We start from the raw sequence: 24423 nt of genomic DNA, 5'->3' as shown, positions 1-24423 counted from the left end.
TGTATTCTGATTATGACAGGGATTGCATGGAAAAGTAATGTAATCGTGTGCTTTAATCTAGAAGGCATGTGCTCCGAGGAGCAAAATTAAAATTACTGGCAGCCCCATTTCTGGCGTTTCCTGACACTTGAGTAATTTACTTGGGAATGTTAATATTTCTGTAACATAGTTCTATGCATTTATTCCCTTATGTAATTATGAAGGGCTTGCCATTGTGTGTAGTTTACATTTTATGACTAACGCAGTAATGCACACTGCATAATTACTGACTGGTCTCCTGTCATCTGTAGTCTGAACAATGACACAGCAAGAAACGCTTTATGAAGAAAAGCTAATTAATGCAGCAGTTGAAGTCAGACAATTCCCTGATACAGAACGGAATTCTAGGAGCACTGTGAAGTGAAAGAACAGTAATATTTGCTGTTGGTGAAGTATTTGAAAACAAACTGCTGCTGCAAAATTCTCTTGTAGGTGATGTCAGGACATTGATTTGAGTGAGAGGAAGAATGCCATCTATTGTTGACAAATTTTACAGTTTTTATTTTTTGTCAATAGTGTCAACTCATATTGATCAATTATCAAGAGTATTGCAAGACACAACTTCAGTTGAAACACATTTGCATCCCATGTTAAAACATGCATGTTTGGAGAGAGGTCCTTCGAAAGTCTGGATTAATGACTGCTGGGTTTTACTTGATTCAAGAGCTTTTCAATGGACAGATTGAGGCTTTTTTTTTTTTTTTTTTAATGAACCCTGTGTAACCATGATACTAATTTAAAGCCGAGTTTGCATGTGAGCTGCGGTAACTGCAAAATTTATAATAGGGTCTTTTTTCAAGGAAAACAGTTAAAACTTGCTCTCACTTTATTGTGAGACATACGCTCCAGTAGGAGTACAGGAGGAATATTCTGCTATTACTGTTTAATTTGATCTCAAGTATTAAATGGCTATGAAAAAGCCATACATATGCATACTCCTGTTTAAAAAATTCCATAGAAATATTGGCATGCAGAAATTACTATTTTAGTCACTTGCATTTTAAATGTAGTATTAAGGAAATTAATATCCAGATTTTTTCAGTTTAAATCTTCAAGCCTGTATTTTTAACTGTAAACTTCAGTGCACAACAATGATACTGTATAAACATTACCCACTCATTAGTCCCTGTAGGTTTAAAATCTTTTGGACTTGTACATTCCAGGTGGAAAAAATTGGTGGCTGAATAGCCTGTTATGCAGGAGTCTGTAGTAGTCTGTCTTTTAAAGGCAAGTTTTAATGGTAAGCAGAAGAAATAGTAATACCTAAGAATAGGTTTTATATTACCTTACAAAAAGGTGCAGGAGTAAAATCATACAAGGATTGATGAATTTTTACAGTCCAGGAACAGTGTAGTTGTTCTGTTTCTTAGGAAAAATTGCTGTTGAATTATGCCTCAAATCACACAAAAGGAAAAATAGACTTACTTAAGGTCTGTTGTTGATATGTGTGTCTTCAAAAATATTTTGCCTGTCCTGTAAGTAGACAAGCAGTCAACTTAGACATTAACTATTATAATTTTGAGTTTATTGACCTTTCTTCTGTCTAACAGAAGATATTGTATTTTCTTTTAAATCTTCTTGAGTTACCATAGTATTAAGTGGGAAAAAACAGCTGTAGAAAGTAGTGTAAAAGGACAAACTGATATTAACCAGTTTCAGGCGTAGTACATTAGACTGAATTACATTTTGAAAGTGAGAGGTGTTAGTAGCTGCTAGCCTGCATTTTGGCACAGATAAAAAGAAGCCATAGACTATAACTGCTCAGAGTATTCCTTTCCTGCTTGTGAATCTTACTGTCTATATTGAGAGTACTTGAGAGCTGGTTTTGTATAAAGTGATTTGCAACAGAGTAAATCACTGTTGAAATCCCAAAAGAAATAACATACAGATTCAGTTGCAGATGCAACTTTAGTTCAAGGCAATTTATAAATTGTAACAAAGTATACTGAGGGAGGGAAAAAACAGCAGTAGGATGAGGAAAACAATTACAAGTGAGGAGAAATGCTTGCAGTTTCTAGAAAAAAATAAATGTCTAAATTGATATATATATTCTGTTATACTCTGTTCTTTTTGACATTAAACTGCTGCCTGGCAAATGATCTTCAGTGGGCAGGCAGAGATAGTTTGAGATTACTATCAGCACTTATGTCTTCCGGAGCAAACTTGAATGTTAACAAAACTATAATTGAAATACACATAGGTATGATGCTGCAACAGGGACAGAAAAATGAGAAACATTTAGAAAAGGGCAGTAGAAGGTGATTCTGTCCGCCAGGCTCATGCTATCCTTTCTTGCGTGCTGTAATCCTGCAAGCTGTATTAATAGTACTAGTGTGTCCAAGTGTTTGCAGAATTGGAATAGAGCTAACTACTTCAGACAGTAATGTAGAACATAGTGGAAATAACACTGAGGCCTCCTCCTTAACCTGAACCCCCCCCCCCTCGCCCCCCAAAGTGTGGGAGCTTTTCTTAAATTACTTAATCAAACATTCTTTGATTCCAGGGAGTTTAAAACGAAATACAGTTAATTTCAGTTGTGTAATTTGAAGAAAATATGTTGGCATAAGGTATCAGAAAAGAGTTAAAATAATGTAATCCCATGTTCAGCCTGAACGTTCCTGTGGCCTGTTGTTTCAAAGGTTTGGGGGATATTTGGTTTGTATTTTGGTATATTTTACTAAAATAGAGCATGTAAATTACAACATGCTCATTAGAAATGAGAAACTGTAGGAGAATGTACACATTAACTGTCCCTAAGAAATATAGATTCTGATTTGCATAAGCAAATATGACCTTATTAGATTTACTGTATGTGCATTTATTTATAAAATATATGAAACTTGGAAGTATCTTCTAGCTAATACTTCTGACTAAATTTGAATTACTTGAAAACCTGTCTATTTAGAAATATAAGCTTTGTTGTCATGAAACACTAAGCTTGAGTAATGTTCTTCTGTTTTAATTTCTAACTTGTTCTTTTCTTTTGCAGGTGGAAGGTATCAACTAGAGATAAAAATTCCAGAAACATATCCATTTAATCCTCCTAAGGTACTGTAAACGCTTTTTTGGATAAAATAGTTTGTCTAACAAGTTGGTTTTGAGTAGTCTTATTTGCTTGCATGTGTAGTCCCTTTGTAGTACCTATCTTCCATTTTTTTAAATTCTCCTCTAGAGAGGCACTGGAGCTGTAATTTTTAGGTAGAAATAATGCAAGATGCATAGCTGTATCCAATCTGAAGTACACTTTGATTATTCCTTGAAGTACAAACTGGCAAATTCTGAGGAGAAGCTTGTGTCTTTTTGGCAAGATAAATACAGTTTTCAGATAGTTTTACTTGATACAGACAGTATAGCTAACTTCCCTTCCCCTCAGTATCCTTGAAGAAATGCTGTGATAGATAATTACTGATTCTTTTAATTTCTTGGGCTCCATAAGTTATATTTAATAGAGTCTTGGTTCTAACCTACCAAATCTCTAGTAATAATCAAATAGTGAGCTGTACAGTTGTGTGACTTGAAGAATCAGTAGAGAAATATAACACTCTTACTGCAGCTATTGAAGGAATGCATAAAGCATGTCCCCATGGATGAGAAACAAGAGAAATGGCTGTGGTCACATCATTCGTATGTTTTTTTTTGCAACTTGTTGACCTTTCAATCTGTATCTTTCTAGCCCTTGAAATCTGTGACTCCACTTCCCTCCTCAATGGATCAGTCTGAATAGTGTTCTCCCCAGCCATGTGCAGCTGCAACTGTATTTTCCTGTGCCCTGATTTAGCCCCTTCTTCAGTGACTTCTGATGAAACAGCAGACTCCCGAGTTGTCTGACTCAGCTTCTTGATTGGTTTTGTGTTTGTCTGAAAGATGTCTTTGAACTAAGAATGTGTCCTAGATTATTTTCACCCTGCTTTGTAATACTGGGAAGGAACTGGGGAAGAAGAGGAAGGGAGAGGTGCCAGTAGCTGTTAGCTCGTTGGCTCTTGTCCTTTGAATGATTTCCTTGAGGCTGGACTGAAAGACACAAAGTCTTAATGAAATGTCTGTTGGTTTCAGTTCTTTCATCTGTATGTGTTCTGGCAGGAGCTAAAATAAGGAGAGCTGAAACAGGTTGTAGACACTGAAAGATGGGTCTGTGGACCATTGTTTAATTGCTTGCTTTAGGGCCTGATGGTTTCCATTTCCAAAGCTTACAGACAGCTGTTAGAATCTCAGCACACTGTAGTAGTACTACTTATTCTGGAGTCTGTAGTCCTGAATTGGAGGCCTTTTTGCTTGTGTCTAGCCCTGCCTTTCATCTGAAAGATTTCTTTGTCTTGTTCAGTATGTGCTTTGACAGCCATTGTTAGCCTTCATTCACTGTGAGAAATTACCTAGTATTTACATGGCTTTTTACATTTCCAAAGTGATTTGGACAGTTGGGCTAGTTAATAAGTGGCTCAGCTGACATGATTTTGTCCTGGAAAGCAGAATTGTTATGGTCTTGTCTATTTATACAGCATGATTGCACTGATTTTATTATAGCCCTGTATGTACAGTCTTTTTGCTGTAGTGCCTGACAAGCATCATGTTCTCTGCACAGATTTGCTTGCAGGGGTGAAAGTTGAAAAATCTGTGCTATAAATGTTTGTCAGGAGTTTGGGGTAAGGAGGTAGAGACGAGAAACGGAGAGACAGGTCAGAGTCACTAGGAGGCAGTAAAAGTGCCAGCTGAAATAAGGAGTTTGAAGAAAAGGAGAAACTTCTAAAGCCATGTATGTATTCCTTTCAGAAGACAGCTTTGGGTTTTGAGACTTTTAAAAGAAAACGCTGCTTTTAACTTTGTCAATATCTTTTAAAAAAAAAACCAAAATGAAACTGATTTTATTCATGCATTCTGAGCATGAATACGCTTTATTTTAGTGTAAAAAATATGGATGTGGTCAATGAATGAATGCTGGGACTAGATCCTTTCAACAGCAAAAAAAAAAAATTGTAATAATCTAGTTAGTTTTTGGTTTGTTGAAGAGCTTTGTGCATATGGGTAATGAAACTGCATGATTGTAGAAGCAGTAACATCCACCAAGGAAACTTTTATAATACTTCTGTAGGTACCGACAGTATAACTGAACAGTGAGATCCGATGCCTGTGCTGAGTTATTTGTTTCACTTTATTAACAGTGGACTTTCTAGCATTTACAATGTTGGAAGCTTTAAGTCTGGTTTTGACCATCTGCTTATGTTGAAACATTGGTACTGCTGGAGGATATTTCTAAGTGGCTGTGTGATGCAGGGATGTGCACATGTGACAGTGTATGGGAAAGCAGTTAGGCATGAGTTTGGTGTCCTCAAAAGGACAGTAGTCTGTTTTTGAGTAAAGCAAGGCTCTAACGAATGGCCTTGCCAAATTGAAGCCGCCTAAAATAAGTGGTATCACTTGTTGTGTTTTTTTTAGCTTAGTATTTCTTTATAATATTATTAGAAATAGTGCATTTGAAGTGTTTACTATATTGTATTTAATAACAATTTCTGGTTTTTTAAATTGTCTTGTCTTCTAGGTGCGGTTTATCACCAAAATATGGCATCCTAATATTAGCTCAGTCACTGGGGCCATTTGTTTGGATATTCTGAAAGATCAATGGTAAGGTTCCACATGGATTTAAATGTGCAAAATCAGTGATCTGGATAGGAGACAACAGCTCATGTTGCTTTTCACTTTGCATTTGTAATTCAAGATGTCCTTAAATCTTAGAGTTTTTCAGTATAGTATTTTGAGTTGAAAAGATGCAAATGAAGTGTTTGGGTGGTGATTTTGGAAAGTAATAAGTAGATACTATATGCGTAGAGAGCTTCTCCAAAAATTTTTACAGTAGGGTTAGGGTGAACATTTCATTGTTGTTGATGTTTTGAGTGTTTTTGTAGGAGTTATTTTTTTATTTAGTTAGTTCTTTTCATTAATAAATGCTACCTATTGCCTCCTGAATTTTATCCTTTCAGCCTCCTGAGGTGTAAGCAGAAAAAACCCAAGTGCTTATCTTCATTCTGATTCTTGACTTCTACTTCCAAATAAAAATTAGTTCTGATAGAGGTGAAACAATATACGAAGTGAATCTGGGAGTATAAAAAGTAACGGGGTCAGCAATAGGAAAAGGAGAGGAAGAGATTGACCATACTGATTCTGTCTCAGTTATCACTGACAATATTTATAATTGGCACCTCTGTAAACCATTTGCCTTTTAGTTGCTGACTTTTGATTACTTAATGTTACCGAAAAAGTTGTTATAACCAAAATCTGTGTAAGAGACATGTAAGTGTCCAAACTGTAACAGCTGAACTCATTGTTCATTTGTTTTTCTGTAGTTTTAGATTTCATGTTTTTTGAAGATGGTGTGCACGAATTGTGTGATAGACGTGATGTCTAACATGAATGGAATTCATCTTTGTTCTTTTTCTCCATGTCTGTGCCAATTCCCCAGCAGATAATGTTGATATGTAATCCATGCAAACTTCAAAGTTTTCTGCTTGTGTAGGCCGAACAATGGTTTGAATAAAATAATAGCTTCATTAGAAAGTAAACAAACAAAAAACCCAAGCCACCCCCACCCAACCTTTATAATATTTAATTAAATATTTAATTAAAGCAGGTATTCAAAGGTAAATGGGACAAATGCAATTCTGAAATATTCTAATGGATGTGTTCTAGAAAATATATTTAGTTCTACAGTCTCTCTTGTCAAATCTTTTAGTAACGAGCTCTGTTTCTGAAGTGCCGCTTCATTGACTTGTAATGCTCTTAACTGAATAATGCTGCTCTTGTTGCTGTGCTTAAATGTAAGTCTCAAATTCCAGTGCGTATCTGTGTCTTTCGGTGAGGTCAGTGGGAGTTGAAGGACAGTTATTTGGGCCAATTGGGCTTAGTAGGATTTTTTTAAAGAGATAATAAACAAGACAAAACGAGATAAAAAGACTTACTTGTATGTGGTGAATAGAAATACAAAGATTTTAATGTGTTTGTATAGTTTAAAAACTGTCTCTTCCCTACTGACCCATCCCATGATAATGATTTTCTATTCTAATGAGCATAGTTGAGATCTTGTTATGCATATTGGCAGGAGGTTTTGTCGGTTTGCAAAGTAATGTCTTTAAATTGCTTTCATGAAATTCTTTCTCCACAGTATATGCTTGACGCTGAAATTTCTTTGCAGCTGTGGATTTTCATCATGTTTAGATTTGTAAATACCTATTATGCCAATTTGTTTGCAAAACAGCTACTGTTTGCTGGTAGAATTAAAATAGGGATATGATTTTCTGGAAGGAATACTGTTTATCCTGGTCTGATGTGACTTTTCTTATGTGTTTTCACTTACTGTAGCCTATATCTATCTTCCAGGCTAGTATTCTGTCTCAAAATTTTGTTCTTAAGTATGTAATGTATCTAATACTGTTCATTGAAACCTGAGAATGAAATTACTTGAAAGCTGTTCTGCATAAATCCCTCAAGCAGTGATTATCAAGCAAATGTGTTGTGGCTGTGTGTATGGCTGCAAAAAACTCTTGGCTGTTGTGGTTTTGGTAGTCAAAATAAAAATGAATGATAAGTATTTTTTTCATAGTGACTCTGCTGGAAGATTCACGCGTCAGTTTTAGTTGAGATGCAGAAATCATTGTTGTAAGAGATAATACAATTTTAATAGATATGTAAGCAACAGCTAGCTTGTAGTAATCATCTTCCTGGGTGTGTAAAGCTGCGGGGTTTTGTTCAGGGTGCTTCAGGAGCACTGAGCCTCTTTAAAGCTTTGAGAAAAATGCAGAGAATATTAACATTGTTTGTTGGAGCTCTTCAGCGAGTAGGCTGTCTTTTCCCCTCTCTACTATGTCAAAGCTGTTCTGTTATTCTCTTTTTTTTCTTTCCCTAATGGGTGCCGAGTCTTGTATTTCTCCTGTAAATAGTGACTATACAACAGGCTTCCACTCAAAGGCCTCATTCATTTCCTCCCTTCTTCCAGATCACATAAGCCCTTGGTACAAGTTCCCAAAGCTTTTCTCTTGGATTAACAGGCTTAGTTATTTCACAAATGGAATAAATATTGCAGATTAAAAAAAAAAAAAAAAAAAGTAATTGTTCCCAGTAGCCACGTTTGGTTAACAGAGTGGAGGAGCAATCTGCTGGCTGCAGCAGTTCCTGTTGTTCTATGGGGTTACCTCTCAGAGTAACCAGAAAGAATTGTACAGAACATAAGTAAAGACTTCCTAGATGGGAAATTACTTAGCCTTTAAAAATGAAGAAGAAAAATAAATACTGGCAGTGTTTCATAATCCTCTTAGAACTCTTTCAGCTCATCGAAAGGTAGGAGCTTTCTAACCTCAGGCATGCTGGGCACAGCTGGCTTGCTGTCCTTTTAAATGTTATCACTACATTCACCCAAACTAGGGATGCTCTTTTTCTTAATGGAAATGCCTGAAGATATTTCCGAAGGGACAGGGGGAAGTGTAAGTGAATAAAATATATTTCTTTGTTCTGATTCACTCCAGGTTTCCCTTGCTGTTTAACACATGCAATGCCGGTAGAAAGCCTGGGTTTTGGTTAGGATGTCTGGGGTGAAGGCTTTTACTTTGAAGTTCTCAGAGGGACAGTGCTTCCCTGTAGTGAGCTCTCTGCAGCTCAGTGTTAGAAGTTACCGGCTTTTCTTCCTGTTTTGTAGGTGTCAAACTTGCAAGCCTACATAATGGCTGAGCAGTATTTTGGGATGGGAGTGGGAGTCAAAGGTTATTGTAAACTTCAGGAGAGAACAGGAGCCAGTAATGTCATGGGACAAAGGCAGTGTAATGTAATGTTGTGTGCAAAGCAAATAGGATGCCAAAAGTGATGATGTAGAAAGTTTTACCTGCAAAACTCATGATATAAGCTTTCTGCTTTTTATTTATCATTGGTCAGGCTTTCAGTGGAGTTGTGTACCCACTTTGAGCATTGTATTCCAGTAAAGATAGGAACCATAGGAAAAATCCAGAGTAAAATAACAAGAATTAAGGCCTAAGCAAATATGATCTACAATGGAAGACGAGAAAGACGTTTTAACATGCAGAATATTGAGCATGGTGAAGCACTGAAATAGATTTTCCAAGAAACTTGTGAGGCTTCAGTTAAGAACAGATTAGACAGAAATCTGTCAGGAGTGATACAAAACCTTACCTTTGCCAAGGAGGAGAGAAAAAACATAAAACGCAAGCGTGAAGCTAGCTTGAGTTACCAAGGGGAATTACTTGAACTCTGTGAGATGTTGCGCATAAATCCACACCTAGAAATAAACTTCAAATATAAGAAGAGTTGGAAATCCTTTTTTTTTTTTCAGGATTCTATTCTGGAAAAATAAACCCTTGAGGAGCACTGGAAAATGCAGAAGACATCTTTCCACTGGAAGTTGGTTTTCAGGAAAATATTTGTGGCCCATTCTTCTCTAGCTTGTGGGGTTGTCACATGGGGTTTGTGTATTGGATTTTCTAGTTTTGTACCACTGTCAGCATAGATTTTCCCCCAGAACTGATGATGAGAATTGGTTTTGCTCTTTGCTGATGAGGAACGGGTCCTGCGTTACTCGCGTCTGTAAATGTAGTTCTGGGTGGTCATCTGCATTTACATTATTCTCCCAATAGAATGTAGTGGGAAGGAAATACAGCTTTTTAAGGTACTTGGGAAATGAGAATCTATTTTTAGCTGTCCCTCCAGTTTCTTCTGGGAATCTTAATTTATGTCTGAAAAATTAAGACTAAGCTATGTAGAAAATAACAAGACACTCTAAACTTTCTTTGATCAGGAAAGCTAATTGGTCCTAAAAGTAGAAAATGTTGCAGGAGTATACAGTAGTTACACAAAATCATCAAATTTTCTTTGCCATTAATCAGAACCTTTAATTTCCTTCTCTTATACGAACAGCATCTGAAGCTCTAACAGATTCTTCTGTGATTTAAGGATATTTCTTCTTTAAACATTTGTGTCCAATGAAGATTTTGTCTTACTGTGCATGAGATGTGAAAGCCGTTTTGATACATGAGACTTGAAAATAAGTAGTAAACTACATTTTTAAGCCTTTTTACATATCTGACTAAACTAGTCTTGTCTATAAACTTAGTATTTTAGAGATTGAGTTCTCTGAGCATATAGCCGTCCGTATATCCAAGTGGATGAGGTATTTATTTTAATTACTTACTTTGAAATTGTAATGTCAGAACAGAAGTTCAAGTCCCAGTATGGTTTAGATAAAAATCTACAAACATACAGATGAACAGGGACTGAAAGGGCCTAGCAGTCTTGAAAGCCAGAGATGGCTGTAGCTGGCACAGAACTTGTGTTCTAGGTGTCCGTGGCACCTTTGGTCCTTAGTAATGCCTCCTGCTCCCCAAGGTATATTTTCCACTCCTGGAAAGTACAGTGTAAATGGAAGTAAATTGCATGTAAAAGTGACACAAGTGGCTGCGACCCCTTTCGTGTCATCTTCTTTAAATAACAGCAGTATTTTCAGAGGTCTCTAAAGTAGAAGAATTTCTGTAAAGGAAAGTGCAGAACAGCTTTTGTTTGGTGAAAGTAACTACAGTATCAGTTACAGTTGATAGACTTAACGTGAAATATCTATCTTTAAAACTACACTAAGTAAAGTAATAAAGTTATTTAACGGGGGAAGAAGACTTTAGATTTTATAGTGTGTGTGGTAGATGTGGTAGTTCTTGAAATTCACTGCATAAAAATGATTAAATCCATTTGAACATATTAAGGCCTGAAAGACTTAGCGTTCTGTGACCTGTGACTTCATCTGAATGCTGGAATAGCAAACATGTTGTATTACATTCATTCAGTATTACTAGCAGATAAGACTGAATTACATCATCAATGCATACATTAAATAGATCACAGTATAAACCAGTAGAGATCACAAAGAACAGGAAATCATTAGAGTAGAATAGCATAGGTACATGTGAAGCAAAAATATTTCTCTGTACATGTAAAGCAAAAATAATTCTCTGTTCTTTCACTCGGATTTTTGTGTGTGTGATTGAGGTGTAGAAAAGCAAGATGCTTTGTACTCTTGAGTTTACTGTGTTAGCTAGGCTCTCATCACTGAGGGTATGTTTCAGTAACAAGGTGTGCTTTATCTGATTAAATATAATCTTACTAGTTAATCCCTAGCTTGCTTTGTAATGTAAAGCGATGTTCTTTGGCTTGGAAGAAGCATTCAATTTAGAACCTCGATTACTGAAATTTAACTGGAAAAGAATCTGAAATTCTGAAAAAAAAAAAAAAGTTGAGTTCCTAAGGGAAAAGCTTGGGAAAGGAGAACTATATGTAGTGAAGGTTTTGTGATTTGTCAGAATTCAGATCTAAAAGCATGAGGGTGTTTTGAAGATTTAAGTCTGCAAAGTTCAGCTTGAGGGACTTCAAGCTGATGTGGCAGTTGGAATGAGACAATATGTGCTAATTAAAATCTCTGTCACTTGGGATGTTTCTCACTTGCATTTTGATGTAGAACCACCACACTATGAAAGCTCAGTGATGATGTTCAAGCTTAAAAAAATCTTCTAGAATTAGAAACAGTTAGGGAAGAATGCCATATTTGAATGGTTAGTGACATAGGAGGAAAGCAGTAAATATAAGCATCTAGAATATAATATTTGGGTGTTACAAATGTACCTCTGACATTTTACCAGCATCTGTTCATTTGTGTACTCTCCTGGAGTACCTCAATGCAGTGCCTTGGTACAGGAAAATACATAAATTTCTGACATCTGAGACTGGAAATAAATTTGCAAGCTGTTTCCTTTGTATCTGGACCATCAGGTCAAACTCCTCCCCACCCCCTCTAACAGACTCTCTGTAGTTACTGTCAGTCTTCTGAAAAGAAGAAACTGTTTTCTGTTGATTAAAAATTAAACAGTTTATCTGTAAGAAATTGAACGCCTGTATTTCACAACTTTCCTCTGGCGTTTCATGTGCCGTAACAGTTTTGCTCAAATCTAAGATGTCATGTTTTCCCCACTTACCTTTCTAATAGTACTCAGGCAGGGTAAGCAGTTTTGTCTATTGGCTTCAACATCTGTCTCTCTTTTGCCACAATTAAGAGTCTATTTAACTCCTCAAATCAGCCAAAGTACTGAACTTTCTGTGGGATCCTCATTTGGTTTCCAGCGTGTGCCAGCTGACGTGGCAGATCAGAGATGCTATTCGTGATAAAAATCTAATGGAACTGTGTATTTAAACTGTTACAACTTTGTAGGTTTACAGTGTCTAACAATTTCATACTTTTCTGAGTGTTTATTGACTTTTATGAACATACTTGGTTTTCCCTTACTAAATTATTGAAACATCTCATTCTAAATATACTTTGAGATCCAGATAAATGTTGAGAACTTAGAACCTTAGAAGTTCCCACTCAAGAACTATCCTACCTTCAACAGGGTTCTTTCATGGGGCAAAAGAGTGACTTTACAGCAGCATCGTGACTACAGAGTGTTTTCCTGCTTCCGACAGTCGTGTCAGGTTGAAATGAGAGGAAGCAGAGATGATGTTTTCAATTGCAGGTTCTGTACTAGCCAAACCTTCCTATTATTATAGTAGTAATTCACTATGTAAATTGTTAAGTTTTATTGGAAAATGTCATATTAAAACTGGTGCAATGCAAAAGATATCTAATGTATAAAATTCCTTGCCTATTACAAGTATTTAAAATGTAGGTCACGATTTCTGTGTATGCTATTTTGCTGTGAAGAGTGCCAGCAGAGGGAGCACACGTGGGCTGCCAGTTCAGCGCCTAGGCCTTCTGCAAGGTGTGGTTACTGGTAGTAAGGACGGACAACACGCACTTCAGACTGGCTTTCTTTTTTTCCCAGATTAAATAAATTGTTACCTGGGCATGGTCAAATGTGTAGGTCAAGGACTGTATTTTCCAAAAGCTTAAGAAAGCCTTGTTAATAAGGAAGTCCACATTTAAAACCTTGTTTAAATATATATATTGAATTGTATTCTAATAGGTATAAGCTGCAGCAGCTTAAAATTATGATTCTTAGACTTACAATTTCTACATGTACTATCTTCTATGATGCTAGTACAGCAGCAAAGGTGAGTACAGGCATGGGATTTGGTAAAGTCATTTTCATATTTTTAATTTTAGGGCAGCAGCAATGACTCTAAGAACAGTGTTGTTATCACTGCAAGCATTGTTGGCAGCTGCAGAACCAGATGATCCACAAGATGCAGTAGTGGCAAACCAGGTAAGATGCTGAGTTGACTGTGAATGTGTAACGCTTCTGTCACCTTTGCTAACTCAGATTGCGTCCCAAACCTTGGGAGAGATAAAGATTTTAAAGAATTAATTGGAAAATTGCCTTACAGTAAGTGTGAGTTGCTATGGTCTTTTGTGCTCTATTCTTTGGATTCCAGAGTAAGTAGCAGTTATTTTACAGTATCAGGAGGTTATTTTGTTCTTTTTCTTCCTTATTTAGCTTGTCAGAAACGTCAGGAGATAACAGCATAGTAAAATGAATTCCAGTATAACCTACCTTTTAAAATCTAAGGCTTCTAGTGTAACAAAAGCAATGTTGTATTGGTTTAAAATTGGTTTTAACTTGATGGTGTTAATTGGATTTGGCTTGGTATGTAGCATCTCTTCCAGATTAATATGAATATTGTTGAGCATTATATTTGTTTAATGTCAAAATTTTGTGAATAGCAACTTCAGATCAATTACTCTTACATTTAATTCTGAGGAGCAGTTTATCTGAAACATCCTATGTATTTTACCTTTGCAAGTACTTGGGATAACTATTTTAGTCACTGGTTGAATTGGTATCAGTAGAATTCTGTAATCCACAGGGTTTGTTACTTTTCAGACGGTAGTGATAACTTCTAAAAAGTAGTAACAGTAAAATGTTAATTGGATCTTATGTTGTACCAGGACCAACATGGTTGTATTTAAAGCGTTGATGGAAGATAGGAAGTCATTCTGTAACTTAATAGTCTGACCATTTTCAATGAAGTCCCAAGTATGTGTGTGGTGTTTTCATTTTTACTCTGGGGGGGAGAGAGGAGGCTTGGGTTCCTCACTGACTGTTAGTAAGGGTATATTTCAGTAACAAAAGGACAAGGCAAGCAGAAGCTTCTTCCAGCATCAGTATTTATCTGTATTTCCTGTAAGTCAGGACCCTTTGGGACAGGGTGACAAAGTGTGCACTCCTTCCCTCTAAAAATCTATGTAGGATGATAGGTTAGCAGTTTATCAAACCTGTCATGTTTTGGAGGGAAGCATGGAGATCAGAGGTAGCCCGTTGCACCGCTGGGTGGAGGAGAGCTGTTTGCTATTACTCTACTCAGTAGTAAGTACAGAAGACTTACTTGTGGGATTTTGCAACACTGTAAGGCTGCTCTGAACAAATGTCCCCAAAGAGTTCTGTCAGACTGAATTGCTCTACGCAGGGAGAATTGTTACAAAAGCCAGCAAGGCCACTAAGCATGTCCCTGCACTATTTTTTCTTGCCAAATGCGTGCCCTTGCTGTCACATTCTCTCTTTATTAAACAAAACCACTTTTTCCTTTCTTACAAAGAACAAGAATAGTGTTTCCCATTCTGGCTCTGACGGAAGAATTTTGTGTGGAATACAGTTTCGTAGAAGCACTTGAGCTGGAAAGAGTTTTTTTTTTTCTCAGACAAAAAGCTTCATGAAACTTCCTAGATTCTGAAGAGCAATTTTCCAGGCTGTCTCTCAGGTGCTTGTGGGGATGTGTTCATGGCTGATGCAGGGAGGATTCAGTTTCTCCTCTTCCCTACAAATCCCTGCATGAAAACTATTGGGGGATTTGGCCTTGAATTACAAGCCTGTGTATGTAAGTAGAAAGTGGTTGTACTGTCTTTGAGAGATGTGGTGGTTAACACCCAGTTCCTTCATATGTTTTGTTTGGTGGGTCTTTTTTAGGTTTTTTTGGGTTGCTTTTTTTTCCGAAACAAAAATTCACAAGGAATTAGTTATCCTCCACAGTCACTTTTCATTATGTTAATTTACTAAACTATGTGTTAGCCTACAAAGCTGTCCAGGTCAATAGCAGTGTCCTACAAGCTCCGGAGCTGAATCCCAGGGAGAGCACAGGGAGAACTCCTGCTTGAATAATGACAGTATTTTCAGACACCAGCTGTCTGGTGTCAAAACTGCTTCAACAAGTTGCGGGTTTTTTAAGTACAGCAACGTTTAACTGCCTCAGATTCCTGATATAGAGACAGTAGTAAAAGGTGCCTTTAGGCTGTTCTCAATTGGGCCAGAAGCTGGATTATTTACGGATACCTAAGTCAAGGAATTTTCTGTATAGAACACTGAAAGCTAGTTCTGAATAAAATGCAATTATGCAGACTAATCCTTTGCACTTCAGCTAGTTGCTTTCTAGGCTTGGCAGTGTTCTCAAAATTATGAAGGAAAAAAAAAAGTTGGGGGAAGATCTCTTAAAAGTGGAAGAATATAGTACTTCTGATGCTTAACTTAATCCTTCCTCTTTTTTAGTCATAACAACCAAAGAAATTTATTACAGACCACTGTATTTCTAACACAGTGAGTTATTTCTAACAATAGATTGTCTCCCATGTTTGTTTTAATGCCATTAATAATCAGAGGTATGTGTTGCTGTAGGAGAGGAAAAATGAAATGTACAGCAGTAGGAAGTATTGTCTTCACTTTGAAAGTGCTTTATAGATCTGATGATTGTTTTATCTGTGAATAAAATGCTTGGAATGATAATAAGCCATGTTTCTGTCCTTAAAGTGCATCTAAATATTTGAATAATATATTTCCCAATATCTTGTCTTATTATTTAGTGCTAAAATTTATTATATATCTAAAGATGGGAATACCTGCTTTTTTTTAAGTGTAGTGGTTAAGGGAAAGAGTTTTTGGTTTTTGTTTTTTTTTTTAAATACAAAAAACTTAAACTTGATATTACATACAAAAGTTGCTAAAATAGGAAATTCATCTTGCTTTTTTGAATACAATTTATGACAGATGACCCACTTTCTTGGCTTTTGAGTTCTTGGCGCACGCTGAAAACTCCGTAACAAGGTCCATTCTGTTCTTTATCACAAAACTTCTTAGTGATGAGATTGGTGCAAAATAGTATTTACATACCCTGCATGATTATTTTTTTTCTGGTTAATAATAGCTTGCATGAAAGAGTTGCAGCTTCCTAGCTTTTTCCACATGCTCACCCATTTTTCAGCCTTTCTTTTGTCACATACGCTGTTAATATTGTTATTCTCAGGAGGAAGCCTGGTAGTAAAATGTCAGCCCTGACTGAAAAACTGCAGACCTACTTGCAGTGAATAAAGCCAGGCATATTTTTAAGTGATTAGAGAGATACATTAGAGTAGTGTACTGTATGTTTGTTCATTCAGGAGATGTTAACATTGGGATCATTTATGCTCTGCCACACTGAATATAATTTTTCAGTAGCTGTGCTAAATATAGCTACTTGCCTTTTGATCCGCGCCATTGAGAGCAGTACCTGATTGTAAACATTAAATACCTGTAGTGTGTAATTTAACCTAAAGGCAAGCACGTTAAATGAAATGCTTACATAGGTTTACTCGTGTGTAATCGTCACAAATTTCATTTCAAAAATAGCAGTATGGTCAGTGTGAAACACTGCTGAAGATACTGTAGAAAGAATGATGGATTGGAATCTGCCATATCATCTTGCTTTTTGGTTGGATTGCTGAGTTGATTTAACCTTCCTCTTCTCCCCCCTCTCTCTTTTGTGTAGTACAAACAAAATCCAGAAATGTTTAAACAGACAGCTCGACTTTGGGCACATGTGTATGCTGGAGCACCAGTTTCTAGTCCAGAATACACCAAAAAAATAGAAAACCTTTGTGCTATGGGCTTTGATAGGGTAAGTATGTATAACTTAAGTATTTTTCAGTAAGGGCGGGGCAAGTATGTGTCTATAAATAGAGGGAGTCGTTAGTATACTAAAGTAGACTTGCTGCCTCCATGACTAGGTCTGTTTGGATAATTATTTTTAAGAATTGGAGTTTTAAAATACTACATTATTAGTAAATCTTGTGAGCTACCCCTGCCTTTTCTGAAACAATTTTTGTATAAATTATTAGTTAAGATTTAAGAAATGGTAAACTAACATGTTCTGATTAATCTGTGAAGTTTTCATTCCACATCTCAGAGCTGCAGGCCCGCGCACTGAAAATATTATTTCTTTTGTTTTCTCATTGCAGAATGCAGTAATAGTGGCCTTGTCTTCAAAATCATGGGATGTAGAGACTGCAACAGAATTACTCCTGAGTAACTGAGCCATGTAGAGAGAGCTGCTTCAGTAGTCCAGCTTGCCCCTTCTGGAGGAGCATCACCATCTGTTATTTTTAGGATTCTATATAGATTCTCTTTTAAAACTGGCACTCTTGCCTGATGATGCTATCTAGGCACTATTGGAGACTGAAAAAAACGCTCTGTAAATAAAGCTAATTAAACGTCTGTGTAAATTTAAAAAGGGGAAATACTTTAATTTTTTTTCTTACTAAATATTGTAAAAATTCTTTGAGCTCAGCTAAAATAATGGGGGAAAAACATGCCTACTTTAGTGTTTAGCAGCGTGACGAAGACTAGCAGGAACTTGCTTCAGGATTTTGATTTAGAAATTCAGAAAGCAACATTTTTGAGTGTTAGTCATCAAAATTGTTGGTGCCACTCATCACAGCTATCTTACTGTTTTTAACATGGATCCTATGTGCCTGTGGATTGACCTATATTTGCATGCTTGTACTTAATAGACATATTAGGTAGGGTTGCTGAAGAGAGCACCATTGAAATACTCAAGTGTTCTTGTAACATTTTCCTGAAAGACTTTCAAGACTTACCCAAAGTTCCAAATGGTGACCTATTCAGAACCAGTTTCTTTCTAGTTTATTAATTGGGAAACCTGATAAACTCCGCTTCCTTACATCATGCCGCTGAAAATCCTCACTAGATCCTGTTTCATCATCTGTGGCTATTATGTGTGCCATTTGCAGTAGTCTAGGCTCCCCTTTAAAAAATATATTTTGAATTATCAATAATGATTTTCATCCGTCGTGTTTTCTACACAATTTCATAAGGAGTATGGCTCGTTACAGCAAAAAAGATGGAGCTGGTTTTCTTTCCTTTTTTTTGTCTTAAATAGATGTAAAATGTTCTTCAGTAGATTCTGGATAATATGATTTCACTGGGTTTGAAGGAGGTAAAAGCTGATTCTGTAGCATACTGAGAATTAAAAAAAATTTCTTTGAGTACTTGATATGATGCAATCAGCTGGTTTTTGCAGCGATTTCGTAGCTTTATCTTGGGCTTCAACTTAAGGATTGCTTACCAGGTACTTCAAAACTCATCCTTGCCTGCGTTTTTCTCTAGTTGACACATGGAGGCTGTGTTGGTGTTTTTACTGTACATACTTCAAATGCACATAGAAGTAGAAGTGTGTTCTCAATTTAGCTTTCTTTTGGATTGATGTTTCTGACAGACGAGAACTGAAATCTTACCTTGGCTTGTACATACAGTCAGTCTTTTTATTCGTATTAAAATGACATTTCATCCTGAGTGCAAAAGCTTGAAAATTATTAGTTTTGCAACTTCAAACACTAGTACATCTATTTAAAGAGAGCTGTAATGCCTTTGTGAATATGATCCTAACTCTTGAGAATATATCTGACAAGGAAGCTCAGAGAAATCCTGAGACTAGAGAGCGAGGATTGTGGAAAGTAGAGTACTGTACAAGTCATCTTTTCCACAAATGTTTATTCTCCTGAACAGTGGATTAGTGAGGTGGGGAAATGTATGTCTGTTTGGGATTTTTCTGGAGTTATGAAGTGCCAGTTGAAATAGTTTCACGCTTCATAGACAGTCTGTTTATAAATCATGCTAAAGGAAATCAGGAACATTACTGTATCTGTTAAATATTTGGAGCATAGTGGTAGGGGAACAGAACCAGAAAATGGAGCTGTAGAGACCTAGCTAGTTAGGGGTGTTCCCTGTTCTGCTCTGTCTGATGTGTCCAAACTTAAAATATTTCAGGGCACAGACAGTGAATACTTTGAACTCATATCAGTGCAATACTAAATGCATTTACTTAGTCTTTATACTTACTGCTTTTTAAGGTGTAGTCACTGATGAGTTTTCTTGGATTTTCTTGAGTTAGTGTAAATCATTTGCAATGATGCCAAAGGAAATGAGTTGTTTTGTCTTTCCTTATATTTATTTATTTTTTTTAACAAGAAGCTACTGCCGTTCAGCTGGTTAGCTAGGTGAAAACCAGGGACGGTAGGAAACTATGGCAAAATGCCACTTGTGTTAATCTCAAGTTGCTGTCTTTTCTGTTATACAGGCTAAGAACTTTTTGATTACATCAACACTTTTTTTTTTTTTTTTAATGCCCTGGTGGTAATTATAAATTGCTGACTACTTTCCCTTGTTCTTCGCTGCTATTTATCAAAAGAAAGAACTTGGAAATCATTGTTGGAGACATAATTCAGTTACAAGCTTCTGAACGTGTCTTTTTTATAAGATTAGTCTAAGAACAGCAGGTTTTTCCACAGTTTGTAAAGGGATAAAGGAAGCCAGGGAAAGGGGGAGTGGGAGGAAAGAGAAAATAGTTCTTACGTGATTGAGCATGGTCACCTCTGAAACAACGCCCTGTTAAGTTTTATTTCTCTCATGAAGTTACCTCATTTTCTTTACTGCAAAACACTCAACTTCCCCTTTCCCCTTATGTATAGATGTTGGATACTGGTTTTTGCCCTCCATCCATATGCTTGGTAGCAAAGGTATCTTGATTCTAGCCCAGAGGCTGGCAGGAGGGAAGCTCCTCAAGAGCTGAGCTGGGAAGGAAGCATGACCTGGCGTTAAGGGAGACATTTGTGGTCTGAAGTCCTTCTGAATTTGGACATGCGAGTCCTTTATAAGGAATGTTTTTGTATTCTTGGTAATTACCAGAGTTTAATATAGGGATAATGTTGTACAAGGTTATTTTAACTGCATCTGGGGCTGAGCCCTAGGAATTTTGCTGTTGGTGTTCAGTTTATCATTGTGAGTTTGTAGATATGAAATGGTAGTTCTGTTTTCTGTATGACTGAACATCGCTATATTCAGGGCCCCGAGCATTCTCAGACACGGAGCTGCCACACAGTCTGCTCCCGGCTGCGGACTCAGGCTGCACATTTACCGCTTTCTTACAACAAGAACATAAAACATGGGTACAGTTGCTGTCTCAGTACAATAAATCCTGCATTGGCTTCCCTATTGTGTAAGAAGACAGCTTGAAAAGTAATTTTGAAGTCTAAATGGCCCCATTTTCCTAAACAAGGAATTGGTAATGACGCTTACTGATTGCCAGAGCATCAGTCAGGTTTCACTGCCGAATGTTTTATCGGGCATTGAACGAAGTGGTTTATCCCTTGTTTGTTTTGTTGGTGGGGAACAAGAAACTCCTTTCTTGTCCAGTTCCTCAAAAAGTAAACTACAGCTTTGTTCAAAGGTAGAGAAATGCCCTTTCCTCTTGCCAAAAGCCTCCGTTTTCCCATGAGTGCCAAAAGCCCTGACTGTATCCCACCCCGACTCGCCAAATTCACAGCTTCCTACTGCTGCTTGTGCTAACAAGCTGTGTTCTCAGTATGACAAACTGGTACATTTTGGAGACAAAAACTTAGGAACATATCCTTCTGGAAAGATGCAGCACTTAGTGCTATTCATTCTGCATATTCTAAACTTTAATTTTTATTTCTTTTTTTTTTTTTTTAAAAGCTTGCCACAGAGCATGTGGGGCCTTGACTGTAATTGGTTTGGTAGTATTTATCCAAGCAATTAGGTACTAATGGTGTAGGAATACGTATTGTTTTGGGTTTTTTTAATTATCATTGTATTTAACTGTTTTCCAAGTAAATGAGAATTGGAACCCCAACAAAAGGAATATAGGTTCTTCGTTGTTGTTGTCTGAAAGGAGGAATTAAATAGCTGGAAAGAAGCTTACCTTGTAATGCCGAATCTGCGTTATATGGTGTGGGTAAGAGAAACGTTTAAACTATGCAAATTTAAGCTTAACAGCTGTGAATCAGACCAAGCACTTCAGAGCATATGGATGGCTTATTTAATCGGGGAAGGGAGAAGGCGAGAGGGGGAAAAAAATCAAAACCCAGTTTCAAGCAAGAGTTCTTGTTTACTGCCTTGGTCATATACTGTGAAGGTGAAGCGTTCTCTTTTCAGCGCAAGGGGAAACCTAACTGCGTGCGTGTCCCTTGCTACCTTCCTAAATACCAGCAAAAGCTAGCATAACACTTGGAGGCGTGCCCAAAGGGGGAAATGTTGAATAATTTAGCAGTGAAAGCTAGTTTTACTTAATGTCTGCTGATGAGCAGATGCAGTGAGGAGATGAGGTGTCCTCGCCTGCTATGTTTTGTAGATAGAGTTGATGAGAAGCATCTTGATGAGCATTGCTACTGATTTGTGATCAGGTGATTGGTTTTGTATGGTTTTGATGAGCAATTGACTCAACAATAGGTAGCAAAAGCACATTTCATCATGCTATCTGTTGTGTCACAGAACTAAAGCATGAAAGTCAAGATGCTCATTGGGTGCCTAAAGCTTTTTCTGGGAAGACGACATAAGTATTTTCACTGTTGTTGTCCTCATTTTCCAGGCACAGCTTTCTCCTATGGCTAGGCAACGGGGCAGCCGCTTCTTTCTTGATAGTCTTCTGATCTATTCCAGACCCATCAGTAAATCATGTAGCTTGCTCTTCCTGTTTGTGGTGGTTAGTGTCATCAGCTGATTCATCGTTAGACTCACAAGACCGGCTGTCGTTAACGCGTTTTGCTTCTTGCTCGGTTATCCAGCTGCAGCGCTCTGTAGGTAGCAGCTCGACTTTTCGGATTTGTTCTCAACCGGACAAACTCTTGCAAATCATTTGCACTGTACTGTGATGTGATGTTCCTTCTCTGCTGTTACCTGCTTTGTAGGCATCAGAATAGCTAGCCGATCGCTTACGGTGCTGAGCCATTCATCGATAATGCAAGTTAAGATCTGTGACTCGACAGATGAGGAAATGTACTGTGAAAACGCTGTACTTGTCCGGTTTACCATTTGCGGCAACTGCTGATGCTCTGTTGTGGTGTCTGAAGGAGGCTGCCATCATACAAATGCTGATGTCAACTGTTGAAGAACCCTGCTTTTCACTTACCTCTTCCATCCTAAACTCTGACTTTTCTAATTTAGAAAAAAAAAAAAAATTACCAATTAAAAAAAATCTTGCAGGAGGTTGGTTCCTGAGCATCAGACTTCCTGTACAGGAGGAGCGGGTGGGCTGGAATGCAGCATCAGTGTTTTTTTTTTGTCTTGAAAATAAAAACTACACAAACACTTTTGTACACAAAACGATTTTTTTAAATAAACACACATTTTAAAAGATGTTGATTTTCACTGGGAATGCTTAACAATAAATGCATGTTTCCCTGAAAACAGTTTTCATTTTATTTCTGGTAATTCGACTTGTTCTGAGGTTACAGGGTACACTGCCTCCATGTCAGTAGCGAGAGAAAAAGGATGATCACTTTGATTAAAAATTTTTGAAGAAGAAAACTGTGTAAATATAAGCTGTGTAATGGAAGTGTGCGTTATTTCAACTAGGACTGCCTCTTGTGACAGCCTGAGGAACAGATACACATGGACAACATTGTGTGTCTCCTGTCACAGGCTGCGTCTGAAAAAAACAAAGTTGGTAACTCACAGAGGAAAAAAGTTTTCTTTGGATTTGCCAGGACTGCTCATGCTCATCTCATCTTTGTGCATTTTAAACTGCGTACTTTACATTAAAAAAACCCTACAGTCAGTTCTTAGCAGGGGGCGGTGGCAGCCTTTTAGGTAATAATGCTGCCCTGTTTCTCAGCTGTGGGAAGAATCTGGTAGCGAGGATGACTGTGGCGTTGTTTGCTGCTGGTGCGGACTACTCACGGTTTTGGTGTGACTCGGTCAGCATTTGTTAAATGGAGTGAAAGCAGTTTGAAAGACAGTGTCTGCAGGACAGAAGCTCAGAGCAGGGAGTTTGCTGTGAAGCTGGTTGTCATACTCTGTGTCTGATGTCCTGTCTTCAGGTGTGTGCTTGTCCCTGGGCAGGTCTTGCAGGTTTCCAGGCAGGCTCTACCAGATGGGGTCGCGCTGCATAGTTTCACGTGTTAAAACAGCGGTGTAAGGGGGATTTTTTTTTTGTTGTTGTTTAAATTTACTGTCATCAGGAGCTATGTTGTATTGTGGTACCTCATTCATTACGAGGGGCGAGGGAGAAGGAGCACTCCCCAGCCCCTCTGCTGCAGCTGAGGAGTTTGTCTCTTAGCTTGCCTGTTAATTTAGAAAAAAATATTAAAAAAAAATCCATGTTCCCTTGTTCTTGTAGTTAGATACTACTGTGATATGAGTGACTGAGAGCTGCTTTCTACTCAAGTCTTTTCAAAGTTGTCCACCAGCCTTGTCATTTCTTCCAGTGCCCCAAGACTGGAAGTGATTTCACAGTTGAAATGGACTAACGGTGCTTACTAGCTCGATTCCTCCTGTACTTGATGTTCTGTTTCGACAGCTGTAATACTGACACGTTTAGCGCCCAGGCAGGTAACTCTGATACTGCCAATACAGCAAATCCAGGATTTTACCTTGTTTTGAGGTCAAGTTTGGGTCTGGAGCATCCCTGTCTGGTATAATGTCAAATAAATTACATTGCTTCACTTAGTGGCTGCTTTGTGTTGAACTACATCAAGTCTTTAGGTGGGTTTGTGACAGTCCAGTGTAAAATAAAGGGTAAGGGGATGGGATGGTGAGGAAAAAAAATAAGTCTGGTGTTGCTGGGGGGAAGGTGGGACAGAAGCTGCTGTGTGCTGATGTTGCCTGAGCCACGGGGAGCAGAACAGGACCCTTTAGCACCTGAGTCCTCAGTGTACAGCTGCCTCTGCTCACAGGTGTGCGGGGCAGTGGCTCATGGCCCCCTGCTCTTACAGCGGGTGGGAAAAGGGACCGTGCACACTGAGCACCTTGCTTTCCCTGCCCTGCTCTCTCCCTTCCTCCATCTTTCCCAAAGCAAGTTAAGAACATGTGTTCTTAACAGAAGCAGTTTAAGAACGTGATAGGCGGCAAGCAGTCAAGACTCCTGCTGATCCTGTTGGAGAGGTTTGGGAAGTTCCCCACAGCCAAGCCACATTACTGGGTTGTGGGAGCAGCCTTTGCCTGTTTCAGGGCAGAGCTGCCTCTCCCTGGTTGAAACACCTACTCTGTGCCTGGGTGCAGAGTCAGGTCTGAGGGTGGCTTCCTTGAAGCAGGAATGCCTTGCTGCTAACAGCCCAAAAAAAGATGAGCCAGTTCCCCTCCA

General features: G+C 37.9%; 1 protein-coding gene across 5 annotated transcripts in view; it reads left to right on the top strand.

The window, feature by feature from the left end:
* The window catches only part of UBE2K (ubiquitin conjugating enzyme E2 K), a 54861-nt gene extending 31072 nt beyond the window's left edge, over nt 1–23789 (top strand). For 3 of the 5 annotated variants that reach the window (XM_086746158.1, XM_086746157.1, XM_086746160.1), the window contains 4 exons: nt 3029–3087; nt 13172–13271; nt 16798–16926; nt 17267–23789. In XM_086746158.1, the coding sequence (XP_086602284.1) occupies nt 13182–13271; nt 16798–16926; nt 17267–17341 (294 nt within the window). In that variant the 5' untranslated portion in view covers nt 3029–3087; nt 13172–13181 and the 3' untranslated portion in view covers nt 17342–23789. Of the gene's footprint in view, nt 1–3028; nt 3088–5572; nt 5656–6018; nt 6120–13171; nt 13272–16797; nt 16927–17266 lie in introns of those variants that run through there. The other 2 variants (XM_086746156.1, XM_086746161.1) reach the window with 2 other exon arrangements.
* Nucleotides 23790–24423: the final 634 nt, after the last annotated feature.

The sequence above is a fragment of the Chlamydotis macqueenii genome, chromosome 4, assembly GCF_036417535.1.
Source record: "Chlamydotis macqueenii isolate bChlMac1 chromosome 4, bChlMac1.mat, whole genome shotgun sequence".
NCBI lineage: Eukaryota > Metazoa > Chordata > Aves > Otidiformes > Otididae > Chlamydotis > Chlamydotis macqueenii.
Note: the sequence above shows the minus strand (reverse complement) of the source record. Positions and strands in the feature narration are given on the sequence as shown.